This window comes from Ciconia boyciana, chromosome 11, assembly GCF_034638445.1.
Source record: "Ciconia boyciana chromosome 11, ASM3463844v1, whole genome shotgun sequence".
Classification (NCBI taxonomy): domain Eukaryota; kingdom Metazoa; phylum Chordata; class Aves; order Ciconiiformes; family Ciconiidae; genus Ciconia; species Ciconia boyciana.
In genome coordinates, this window is record NC_132944.1 from 4,573,929 (window position 1) to 4,586,992 (window position 13,064).

The 13,064-nt window shown below is 55.5% G+C and overlaps 1 protein-coding gene across 1 annotated transcript in view; it reads right to left on the reverse strand.

Annotated features, from left to right (window-relative positions):
• BSN (bassoon presynaptic cytomatrix protein) overlaps positions 1-13,064 on the reverse strand; it is a 96,615-nt gene that overhangs the window by 12,949 nt on the left and 70,602 nt on the right. Inside the window, exon 4 of the mRNA XM_072875699.1 lies at positions 1,023-1,457. Coding sequence (XP_072731800.1) covers positions 1,023-1,457 — 435 coding nt within the window. The remainder of the gene's footprint in view (positions 1-1,022; positions 1,458-13,064) is intronic.

Sequence of the window (13,064 nt, forward strand, 5' to 3'; positions counted from 1 at the left end):
AGGCAGCTGCCTGCACAGGGAGCACTGCTAATGGGGGGTCTGGGGAGGAGGCAGCCCTTGCACCCCGGTGCCCGGCCAGGCTGGCACAGCGGCACCGAGAGCACAGGAGCTTCGCCAGCGGCAGCCGTGGGGGACGGCCGCCTTTTAATGAACTTTAATTTCCCTGACTGACAGCCCTGCGAAGCAGCCTTCAGAAGCAGAGCGGCCTCCAGGATCCTCGTTAGATGCCAGCAGAAATAAACAGGTCGTTTTAATTGACGTTACAATTAGGCAGCACGGGGGCAAGCCTCCGAGCCGCGGGGAAAGCATCGTCACGCCTGGCCCCCGTGCTACCGGCAGGGCCCGTCACCCCACCAGCACGGAGGCACCACGGACCTTATTTGATTTCGAAAGTGCCAGGAGCCTCTTCCCCAGGGGCTGCACAGCAGCATGGGGGGCAGCTGTCCCCTCCCGGCTGGGGGGGACCTCCCGCCACGTCCCCTCCCCGAGGGGGGCTGTGCTGGCTGCTGCTGGGATGGTTGCTCATGGGGAAAAACCATCCCAACGCAGCCAAATGTTTCCCCAAATTGTACTGAATTTTAAAAAAGGTGGGGCGAGGAGCTTGAAAAATGCCCCCTGCTGCAACATGAAATGTTGTGAAATGAGTTTTCCATTTAACGACAAATTCGAATTCCCTTATATTATTTTAAAACAAATCCAAAGACGACCTGAACTATTGTATTATGCATAAATCGATGTAATCTTAATAAAGAGAAGGCAGATACCAGCATGCTGCTATAGAGCGTGTGAAGTCCCTAAGCGGTTTGGAAATGCCGAGACAGCAGCGTTTGAGCTCACCGTTTCCCAAAAGGCTGTTTCCCGAGGCAAACAGGCCTGGCGATGTGGTTTCTGCTCTGACTTGGAATAAACCCCCCTGTTTCCGAGCACGGCCGCCGGTGGAGGCACGGCTTAGCACCGCACCAGCCCTGGGTGGGATGCGGTCCCCAGGGACGCTCGGAGCCGGACGCGCCCCGAGAGCTCACCTCCTGCTCCTTCGCCCGTGGCGCCTCGGGGGGTGCCCGGCTCTCCTTGCTCTCCACCTCCGTTTTGGGGGTTGTGCTCTTCCCCTTCGGCGCAGCGCTCTCAGGAGCTCTGGAAGGCTCTGGGACAGCTTTGGGCAGCGGCTTTTCCTCTGCCGGCACCGGGGGCTTCTTCTCCACCGGGGCAGGGCTCGGGGTCCTGCTCTGCTCGGCAGCCTGAAGGCTCCTCGCGGGCGAGGGCTGCCGCTCGGGGGGTGCCGCTGGCTCGGTGGGCGCCGGCGCGGGTGCTCTCTGCTGCTGGCCGGTGGCCGGCGGCTGGTGCCGTGGGGAGCCGGTGGGCGGTTGCTTTGGGGCAGGCAGTGGCATCGGGGCAGGGTCGCCGAGGCTGCCTTCGAGCAGCCGCTGAGTTTGGCAGTTCAAGCAGAGCCATTCGTTCTTCTGCAAAACACAGAAAGCAAAAGTTCTGTTGAAACTCCGGGAGCTTTGTCCCAGCAGGGACCTCACTGAGCAGTTCAGCTGATGGGACACACGGCGATGGTGCAAAGGACTCAGCCCGCCCAAACCAAATAACTGGCTTTGGAGAGGCCAGGCGGTGAGCTGGCAAGTGCCGAAATGCCGGTGCGGGCTGTGGAGGCGCGCACACGGCGCTGGAGCCGTACTGTACAAGCCGTCTAGAAGGAGAGACTGACCGTCCAGCTTAAACCCACCCCTACCCCCGCCCAGACCTCAGTGATGTTTAGCCAGAGGCACCATGGCTACGACGCAGGGATTTCACGCTCTCCCCCACCACACAGCATCAGCAGCTCTTTTCATCTCCAGTCTTGCCGGTATTTGGGTTTTAAATGAAGTTAAACAATGAAGGCAGATACTGCCATAGCTTAACACTTCTCAGGCTCCGTACAGTTCTTTCTCACTCTGATTTGTTTTCCTCGATACAATAAAGGTTTAACAGCATAATCATAATACTTAAGGATCTTTTTTCCTAGGTTATCAGAAAATACTGGGTACACAAGTACACAAAAATTTCCCCAAGACATTACCCAAAGTACACGCTGTGCGGGAAAAGAACAAGACAATCTCGTCTAGTGAAATTCCCAGCAAGAGCCGTCGTTTTATGGCCTGGAAAAAGCAGCTTGCAAGCAGGGCTGTGAGCGGCAGAGAGCCTGCGGGGCTACGGCAGGGGCTCTGCGTTTTCTCTTCCTGGCCTTTCTTTCGGCACCCCGGGGGTCTCCTGTGCCGGGGAGACCCCGCTGACAGTCCAGCACCCTGCGCTTCAGCCTGACCGCCCGCGGCAGAGCGCTACACCGTTACAGCCTCGGATGGCAGAAAACCAGCGAAGGGATAACTGAATTTTCCCAAGCCGTGGGAGAGCCCCGGCCCCGTCAGCAGCCAGCGCCGCACGGAGCTGCGCGTGCACTGCGAGCACGGGCTGTGCCGCAGCAGCCAGCGCAGCATTTGCCATCGCACCCCGGTGCCCGCTGCAGTGAATGCCTCCGGCAGCAGGAGCTGCAAGTTGCCGAGCTCCTACATGTGCACGAGGGGGCAAGAAATCCTGCCCGTGGCAGCCGTGGGGAGACGGGAGACAAGCAAAGCCACCAGCGCCCAGCAGGAACATCTCTGGCAAACCTCTCGGAGCTCTCCGTCCCCATCTTTAAGAGACCTCTGCAGCCCCACCAACGCCCAGCACCGACACCCATCACGCTGCTGGATGCTAAAAAACCAGGGGCTCAGTGACGATCTGTGACCGAGGCATCTCACAGCCCTGTGCCAGCACCCCACAAATGACCCGTCCCTCTCCCACGGTCCCACAGCCTCGCTGGCTCGGTGTTTGGTTATCCCACAGCACCCCTGCTCCCTCTCAGAGGGGTCGGCTCTGGAGCAGCTCCCCCATACGTATAAGGTGGCCGCGGGCATTTCCCAGCTAACACGGCCAACAGGATTAAGCTGCCCCTGAGAAAAATGCAAACATTTGACAACTGGCTGATTTGCTAACAGCTTGTAAATCCCGAGATTTAGTGCATCAAGATTAACTAGATCCCATGAAGATAATAATAATTAGGCTGTATTTAGTGCTTTACACGTCCAAACCGTTGGGTGCCCAGGAAGTCAGGGTGCCCCTCGCCAGGGCGGTAAGCGGGTAAGGAGCTTACAGCAAAGGCACGGCGGCGCCTGTCTGAGTCTCTGTGCTTAAAGATGCTGGAAACCACGGCCCCTGTCAGGATGGGGATGGGGGCTTGCTCAATGCCGAGGTTTGCTGCCCGAGGGTGCACCGCGGCAGTAGGTACGTGGGTTTTAACCGTGCGGAGCACAGGCGATGGGGAGCCAGGGCCAGCGAAGACTGCGGTGCACGGGGAAGACCAGCAGCGCACGGGCAACGCCGCTGGGATGCAGAGCGGGCTCCAGGTGAAGTAAAGCATTGATAATTAAAGAGCGGGATGAAACCAAAGCGCGCCTGAGATGCCATCTGAAATGAAGAGGCGTTGGCACGGTGGGGTGCGCTGGAAACCGGCCAGCCGGCAGGCAGGGGGGCCAAGGCGCCGGGGGCTGCTCAGCCCCGCCGGATTATCAGGTACACACCTGGGAGGGTCACCGCCCCGACCGCTCGGGCTCCCAGCCTTCCTTGCCCCCAAACCACCAGGATTTGCAGAGGAGTTATGGAAAAAGTAGGTTTCCGGAGAGAGAAACGGTGCTCCTGCGGTCAGTAGGGGCAGGACGGAGCCCGGGGTGCGGGGCAGCCCCGGCCAGCGCCCAGGAGCGAGCGGCTTCGTTCAAGGCTTCATCACATCCGAGTGGTAACGACTACCCCGGTTTTTAATTGCGCACCACGTGAGTGGCATTGGGAAGCGCAGGATGCGGCCGCAACTCCCGCAGGCTCCGCTGAAGGGGCGGCGATTGCCGTGGGGAGGGCTGCCCACGCTCCCTCCAGGGGCACGGGAGGACTCGCAGCAGCCCTGCTCGCAGGGGAGCCCCGGGGCTGCCGCCATACCCCAGGGCAGTACGCGGGGACGGGGCATGGGGCCGGCGAGCATCAGGGTCCGTGGGCGTGGGGGGTGCACCCGGCTCCCCCCGAGCTCTGGCATCCGCTGGCAGGTGGCCACAGCCGCGCTCGCCAACCTCTGCCGGGTTTTACCCTGCAATTGTTTTAATTTACTAATGGGCGACAACAAAACTGTAATTAAGTAAAATAGAAGTCTCCCCGCATAATTTTGGTCAACGTTACTGCTTGGCAAGTTAATTAAATGCTGAATCCCCCAGTGCCGCTGGGGTTTTTTTTTAAACGATGGAGTCAGCAAGCTTCAGCATCACGGTTGCACACCAACCCCCTGTTCAGCGACTCGGAGGTCTGAGAGCCTCGGCAGGAGCCGGCACTGCCAGAGGCTTCCCAGGCTCCCCCAGAGGCTTCCCGGCTTCCCCAGTTAGCTCCTGGGGGCCAGTCCCACTGTCCCCATCACCCCCGAGACCCTTGCTGCAACCTCTCCGGCTTCTGGGAGATGCACGACCGTGATCTTCATCCCAGCGCAAACCTCTCCCCGCAATATCCTCCCTAGGACTCTTCCCGGTTATTTATGGTCTATGGTACTATTTTACACAATCAAAACGATATCTATTAAAATACCAGGACAAAAATCTGTACAAAATAAGATAAGCAGCATGAGGTATAAGTATCTCGCAAGCCAGATCTCATCTCCCAGCATTAAATGTGGTGAATCTCACCAGAATATTTCATTTATTTGCTGACAAGTACTGTGCAGGGCTCATCACTGTGACAGATGGGTGCCTGGAAAATATGGAAAACACTTCTGGTATCTGAATCAAGATCCAAATTAACAACAAGAACCTCATAAAATCACTTCTCAAGCACTCCTCTCAGCCCCGCTTGCAGGAAACCTCCCGTTTAGGAGGGCTCCTGACATCCACCCGCAGCAGAATTGGGGGCATCTCACCGTATGATCCCCTCTCCCAAGCACTCAGCACCCTGCTGCGAAGAACACCCCAGCTCTGTCCATGCTGTGGAGGGTTTTTAGCGCAGTTTTATAGGAAAGGGACTGAGTCATGCTTGATCACTGGATGCCAGGGCTGTTTCAGACCCATCTCGGGCAGTGCCTGGGATCTGGCTGGCAGGTTCTCCATCCTCTAAGCGCTCCTGTGCCCTTCCCTCCCCTTGGCAAAGATGCTCTCTCTGCCGGCAGCCTCCCCGGGCAAACCCCGGTGCTCATTCATTTCGCTCCCCGGATTCCACTGCCCGAGCGCTGGCTGATGCTCTCTCCCCCTTGGTTTCAGCCCATTCCCACAGCTGAACTCTCCCAAGCCCCTCTGAATCACCGCCCTGCAGCTGGAGGCACCACACCCCTCTGCCAAACCCCTTCGACCGAGCCGCTGCAGTTTTAGGAGGCGACAGGGAGCGTGCTGACCCGTGCCAACCGGCGCTTCCCTGGGTCGCTCGCCTACGGAGCGGAGGAGGTACATCACAGTCCCGACCACAGCACCTTCACAAAGCACGTTTTCAACCTCGTGTGCCGTCAGCAAATAACCACAGGCCTGGTTTTACCTCTGCCCAGCCCTTATCTCTCCTAGGAGGCTGAGGCAGCGATGGGATTTGAGACGAGGGCGAGGAAACGTGCTGCCGCGACAGCGGAAGCACCAGAGATCAGGAGACGAGATGGAGCAAATGCAGGAGATGCTCGCTGGAGCTGTGCCTGTGGCAGGAAGAGACCAGAGAGGATTCAGCTGGTCCCAGCGCCAGGAGGGGACCGAGACCGAGGGGGACGTGGAGGCAGCAGGCAGGCAGGGACAGCCCTGGGGACGGGCAGGGCTGCCTGTGCATGCACGCGTGTTCACACACCGCCGCGGGACAGCCGCCTGCGGGTCAGGGCAGGGCAGAAAGCGCAGGGTGTGCTATTGCTCCGACGGTGCCTTTTTTCCCCTAAAAACACCCTCAAAATCCCGCTCAAGCTAGATTCAGAGCTGCCTTCGCTGTGCTTGCTAACTGCATTTATGCTGGCATATGGGTGCTGCTTCTGAAGTTTATGTGTGCATATATATCTCTCTCTCTAGATCTATCTCTCTATATATCTATCTCCCTATATATATATCTATTAAAAAAACCTGTAAATAAAGAAGAAGCGCTAAATGCAACTCAAACACCGTTCAGCAGATCGCGTCGTGTTTCTCGAGGCCGGCTGGCCACGCGCCAAAGCCGGCCCGGCCGGGGGGCAAGGGGGGCTGGCGGGCTCCCCAGGGAGTGGCCGCCCACCCCTCCCACTGCCCGCTCGCCGTTGCAGCCAGCGCGGCACAGAGCCAGCGCTCCCCCGGCGTAAAGCTGCGGGCTCCCGGAACCGTCCGCAGGGAAAGGCAGCGAGGGGACCTCACACACCGCCCGCAGCCGCGTTTCCTGGGCTGCCGACATCTCCACGCTAATTGACTTCATTACCATCAACTGGGCAAGTATTAGTGCAAGCAGGGTTCACAGATTAGCCCAGCTGAAAACCACCACAGTTATTTCAATCTCTTGCTAAATATAGCATTTGACTAAGCAACCCAGTGATGTGTTTTCCAGCATCAGCCTATTCTTATCTGTTCCTGTGGCCTCTCTCAGGCTGATGGAGCCGACAGTCCCTCCCCAGCCCTATTTTAGATGTGTGCGATGTATCGGTGGCCTTCACACCGCAATAACGTGATTAAAAGCAGCGCAGGGTAATGAGCTCGCCGGGACGAGCTCTGCATCACAGGGCTCATTTTCTGCCTCCCATCTGCTCCGCTCCATCCCTCTTCCTCCTCTGTGCTGGGACCTCTCCCGGTTGGAAAAAAAGACACAGAAAAAGAAGATGGGAGAAGCCGCGCGCAATGGCTGAGCGTTGGGGCTGCCGTCAGCCGTGCCGGGAGGGAATGGAAGGACATGGGCAGCGGCAGCTCCCAGCCGCAGCTCCATGGCAGCCGGAGGGGAGACGCGGTGTCTCACACCAGCGTTCCCTCCCCTCGCACCCAGCTGCTGGCCAAAACTACCCGGAGGGGACCTGGAGCAGGAGCAGCAGTGTCTGCCCCACTGCTCATCTCCTTTACCGGTGCCACAGAGAGGAGAAGGCAGAACAGAGACGGGGAGCTGGACAACAGCCAGGTGCCCAAGCGGCCATCGCAGTCCTGTTCCCGCAGCGCCCGCGAGCATCCTCCTCCCTCGGCTCTCCCTTCTTCCCCGCGCACATGCCCCGCACCGGGGACTGTTTCCCTTCCCTGCTCCTGGCCACAGCAGGGACGCATCAGCCCTCCACAACACAGCCCAGAGGTCGGAGAAATGGCACCCGGGGTGTTCACAGCCTCCCACCCCGCAGTTCGATACACCACACAGCCAGAGGATTATTCCAGCTGAAAGTCTTTGACTGATGAGTAATAGCAATGCTCCCCTCCGCTCGCCTTCGAGGAATAGCTGTGCTCTTGCCAAGTCCAGCTTATTCCACTGCAGCAGCCGATGGCCGGGCCGGTGAACGTCACCACGGCGGGGAGAAAGCAGCGTGAGGCTCTGCGGCCGTAGGAGAGCTGCAATCGTGGTTTCCACCAGCATGGCCAGCCTGGACCACCTGCGGCTTCTCGCCCGGCTGCAAACCCAGCAGCCGTGCCCTGGGGTCAGGGCATCGCCGCCCTGGGCAGCCCCGCCTGTGGCAGACGCGGAGATCTGCAGAAAACCGATGGGCTTTTTGGGGCGCTGACCTGTGGACAGGGGCATACGCTGCCCTGCTCTGTCTCCTGAGCTGTCCCATGGCTCCCAGCAAGGGTCCTTCCCAAATTTGGCTTGATAGAGGCTAGAGGAAAAGGCCACCAACTCTTCCATGTTATTAGGAATCATGGTGTTAGAGTTAAGCTTAGACTGCTCTTCCATATTATTATTTCACTGTCGGGCCCAAATAATTTCATTCCATGGAGCTGGGAAACAAGCTCGCCTTGAAACGCCCGACTCGAATGCCAGAGGCCCAGTTGGGTAACCAGTTTGGATCGTCTGGCTAGGACCCCAGAATAAAGCCCCCCCCAGCCCTGGCATCCAGCCGCAGCACCCACAGCCGAGCGGCTCTTGGCACGGACCAGCTCTGCAGCATCTCAGCACCCGCATCCTTGTGCGGCCGTAGCCATCAGGCTCGTCTCTGCCCCTTGCCCACCTTCCACCACCTCCAAAATTAGGGCAGCTGCTGAGGCAGGAAGCACCTTCTGTATTTTCAGAGCTTAAAAAAAAAATCTTTTTGAACGGCAAGAATGTTTCTCAGTCAAAGGATTGAAACTATTTTGCAATCAAGGAAGCGTATTTCCAAACGAGCCCGACTGCGAGAGCCTGGGTGCTGTGTGGGCTGTGTGAAGGGGCTGCTAAAAAAGGGTACACAGCTGTCCAAAATTTGGAAACCGGTGCTTTTGCAGAATATATATAGACATCCCTCCCCACTCAACATATTTCCTTCCAGTTCATTAGATTAAAAAAAAAATGTAAAAAATCAGTAGGATATTGAAGAGAGCAATTTGATGCTTTTGGCTTGTCTAAAAGCCACGGGACCAATTCCCAGGGCTGTGGGTGAGCATCCATCGCCCTGGGAACGGCCTGCTGAGCATCGGTGTCACTGCCACGCTTCTGCAACAACACAGGCAGACATCCAGCAATAAACCAGCTGCCATCAGCAACGGGAAGCGGAGATGCCATCTCCCAGCACGGCAATGGCGGTGGAGAGGAATGCAAGCCGGTTTGCCTCAAGAGGGTGAGGAGGTGAGACATGGAGGCCAACCACCTCTAGGTGGGACATGGACCATCCTCTGCTTTACTATTTGAAGAAGAGAAGGCTAGTTCTGGGCCTAGGCGAGACCACCAGAAATATCCATCCTCATTCAGACCCAACAAGTTCACCCACCACCGTCTGCACCACGTCATCCCTCAGCACTTTGGTTCAGATAAACTACGGCCTTGATTTCACATGGTGGCCACCGCTGGGCAGCAGCTTTAGTACTCATTTATCTCTGTTATTTCCAATCTGGACGTGCTCCCTTTTTTCCTGGCCATTGGCTACCACCATGCATCTCCTGCTACCTTGACCGTTACCGATGTCCCCTTCTGCAGAGAGCAGGTGGAGATAAAGCTGGCTCTGGCGTGGGGCAGACTCCAGACAGAGCACCTTTTCAAAGAAGTGGGAGAGACAACACGTCCAGGCCGGGCACCCAAGAGTGCCATCAAGGGAGGAGACGCACGAGCGCAGTGCTGCGTGTTTAAGAAAAAGGAAAATCACAAAGAGTAAGAAAAATAGGAAGAACAAGAGAGCAAGTCTCGGATGGTGAAAGCGCTTTTTGCTTTCCTTTTCACTGAACCTTACTATTTGTCTCTGTTTTATCTTGGAGAAAGAGCTAAATTAACTACCAGCTCAGTTCCGAGAGACTGGATCCAAATGGATGAAGAATTAAGAAGATTTTCTCTTCACAATAAAATCCAGCCAACGGTATTAAAGCAGCAGAGGGTTTGGTCTGGTTTTCAAAGATTAGCTATGGCTGTCCCAAGGAAGACAAGCTCCAATTTTCCCATTTTGCTCCAACGTGGCATTTATAAAGCTGCCTGGATCATTTACAGTCGTTATAGGCCAGACCGCGATGACCATCATTTAACCACGTAGACGAGAGGGACGTGACTCTTGTCCCCTGTTGTGTTCCAGCTCCCCGTCCCCTCTTGCCCACGCACAGACCGGTTGCTCATAGGGCACCCTCCCCGAGGACCTCGCGGGTGCCTCCTCCAGCGCTGCCAGGGATGCACCCTCTGAGAAACCACATCTTCTCAGCAAGCCCCGCCACTAACATCACGACTCGGCTCTGCATCCCCCGCTAAAACCCACCAGCACAGAGGCAGGAGTCTATTTTCCCCCTACTGATAAAGAAGCAATATATTGTTCATTTTTGTTTGAATCGATCCGGCCGTGCATTGTAATTTACTCCGTGATGTAGTACTCCTTAACGAGATTTATCAGCCTGCCAGCCAGCCTTATCTTTAACAGTCCCCATTATCGGGATGTATTTCTCAGCCAAGGTTAACAGCAGCAGGAGGATCTCTGAACACCGGCTGCATGATAATAATCCTGCAATAACGCCCAGGAGACGTATGTCAGGGCCAGCAGAGCCCATACCCTGGTCACCACGGATCCTAACTCCCTTCGGTGCATTGGCATGGTGTAGGTGCAAGGTGTTTCTCGTGGCCACGCTGCTACTTCACGCATACGTTTGATGAAATAACCGTGTCTCTTCAGGAACTGTTTGAACCCATATGCGGCAGATTTCAAGTTTGCAGCAAAATAATGCTTGCAAAGAGAAACCTGGCAAAAGTCTGCAGAAAACAAATATAATACTCTATTTGTTTTTCCAAAAGAATGGAAGAAAATCCAAGAAAAGCTAAGTTTATCAGAGAAGTCTTATTTAATCAAAACCTTGGTTTTTCATAGGCACTAGTATTGACTAAAATATCCAGCCATCCAACTAGTAATTTTCTGCATCTGATAAAAGCAGATTCAAGCTGTCTGATTGCTCTCTTTTAAATTGCAAAGAGCCCCAAGTGTCTATCAGGCAGCAGCCACTCACTTCCAAACCAGAAGAAAATCTGCGTCTTCAAGAGCTTCAGCTTCCCTCCCGTTACGAGCGGTTCAGTCCCCAGTCCCCTCATCCCCAAACCAGTCTAGCAGCAGCAAATGGGGCTTGAACCTATTTCATGATCACGATGGATCCTTTTCAAAGCGTGTTGGGGAGCCATCGGTTGTACAGCTTAGAAGCTGAGGACATCACAAACCGATGTCCTGTGGCACCTGCACAGTCATATAATGCTTTCAAAACTTTAAAAATAATTACAGTATTTTCCCAGGAGACAGCCCTACGTCAGCAGAGACTGAAAACCCCACGTGGAGGTGGCCGGGGGTACTCAGGGCTCCACCGCTGAGACCTGCCTATCCAGCTTCCCAAGGTCCCTGCACGTTGGGTAGATGCACCACCAGAGGAGACATCTGCTAACAGTTGTCCTCAGCTCTCCCAGGCCCTGCCAGAGAGCCGGAGCTCACCCCCGGGCTTTCCTGGCTGTTTAGCACTTGGAAAATGGGGCACCAAAGGCCAAGGGCTTCGCCTTTGGGTTGAGAGCAGCCAGTGCTGCGCAGACACAGGCAGACATCTCGGGGTAACCATGACCCCACTGATTTCAGCCCTTTGCCTTCCTCTCTTTCTCCATCCTGTTCTGTTTCTGTTTCTATGGCCCCCACCAGGATCTTTACCCTGAAATATGTGTGTTCCTAGAGAACTGGAAGCTTTGGTTTCCGTGGGCAATGCTGTTTGATGCCATTCAATGACTGCTGCTTCAAAAAAAGCCCATATGCCCTCTTCCAGGCTTCAAGATTGTGAGTCCTGATTTCAGTGGCAGAAATATTTTAATTAAATGAACTACCTTTATGGAATAAATCAAGTGATAAGCTTGAAAAATTAACTCTCATAATCTTTCATGCTGCTGTGCAGATCAATAAACTATTACAGTAAAAGGCTGGAAAACGTTCTAGAAACACAGGTTGTTACAACGGAGATGGATGAGCCATTTTACTCCCCAAATTATACACATCAGCATCTTTCCACGCTCGTGCCTTGCACGCCCTCTCCTCCACCCTCTCGCCTGCTGCCCACAGCAAAGCTGGAGCACAGCCAGCGGCTCCCAGCCCTCCTCGTCGGGAGAGCTTCTCCCTCCCTGTCCTCACTGGCTGTGCTCATCCCATGCGATTCCTAACTGCACCAAAATGCCTAAAATCTGGGCTGTAAGGGCATGCTTGGGGAACCCAGGAGTTGCCTACAGAGGGGATACGCGTCTTGGTGGGTCCAATACAATTTTCATCATCTTCGAGACTTATTTTTAAATTTAAGCTTATTTTCAAAACCCTCTCCTTTTAACTTAAACTTACTTTAAAAATAGCTGATAGCCTCCCAGCTGCCACGTGGTGATGTGATGGTGACCCCGACCTGGATGGATGTTCCCACCAGCAGTGCCAGGTCTCTCTGCAGCTGGGAGGTAGGACCTGGCTACAGGCGCTGGGGGTGGAAGAGCTGAGGTTTTCCATCTGTGCTGGTTTTGGCTGGGGTAGAGTTAATTTTCTTCATAGTAGCTAGGATGGGGCTGTGTGCTGGATTTGTGCTGGAAACAGTGTTGATAACACAGGGTTGTTTTAGTGTTGCTGAGCAGTGGTTACACAGAGCCAAGGCCTTTGCTGCCTCTCACCCCACCAGCCAGTGGGCTGGGGGGGCACAAGGAGCTGGGAGGGGACACGGCTGGGACAGCTGACCCCAACTGCCCAAAGGGACATCCCACACCACATGGCATCATGCTCAGCATGTAAAGCTGGGGGAAGAAGGAAGGGGGGGATGTTCGGAGTGATGGCGTTTGTCTTCCCAAGTCACCATTACGCGTGATGGAGCCCCGCCTTCCTGGAGATGGCTGAACACCTGCCTGCCCATGGGAAGGAGTGAAGGAATCCCTTGTTTTGCTTTGCTTGCGTGTGCGGCTTTTGCTTTCCCTATGAAACTGTCTTTGTCTCAACCCCCGAGTTTTCTCACCCTTCCAATTCTCTCCCCCATCCGACAGCAGGGGGAGGGAGCGAGCGGCTGGGTGGGGCTGAGCTGCCGGCTGGGGTTAAACCACGACAGTCCTTTTTGGTGCCCAACATGGGGCTCGAAAGGTTCGAGATAACGACAGATGCGATTGGAATGTGCTAGATAGAATTCATAGCTGTTATTGCTGTTTAGCTATTAACGGGCAGGCTCCTGTGCTTGCCATGGGGCTTGCTTGCCTCACTGTGTATTAGAGTCTAGGGCTTGTTAGTGGCTGCTTTTTGCTCTCGCTGCTTGCCGTGCTGCTGCGCTGCTGATCATCTGACTGTGCTGTGCCTGGGAACGTTCTGATAACAGCAATGGCCACGCGCCTGGGCTGGCAGATGGCCAGGGCATCGCTGCTGGTTCTGTGCTGCTGGACCGGACAGGCTGGAACTCCAGTGTGAACTCGAGTCGAAGGGACTGTGACCT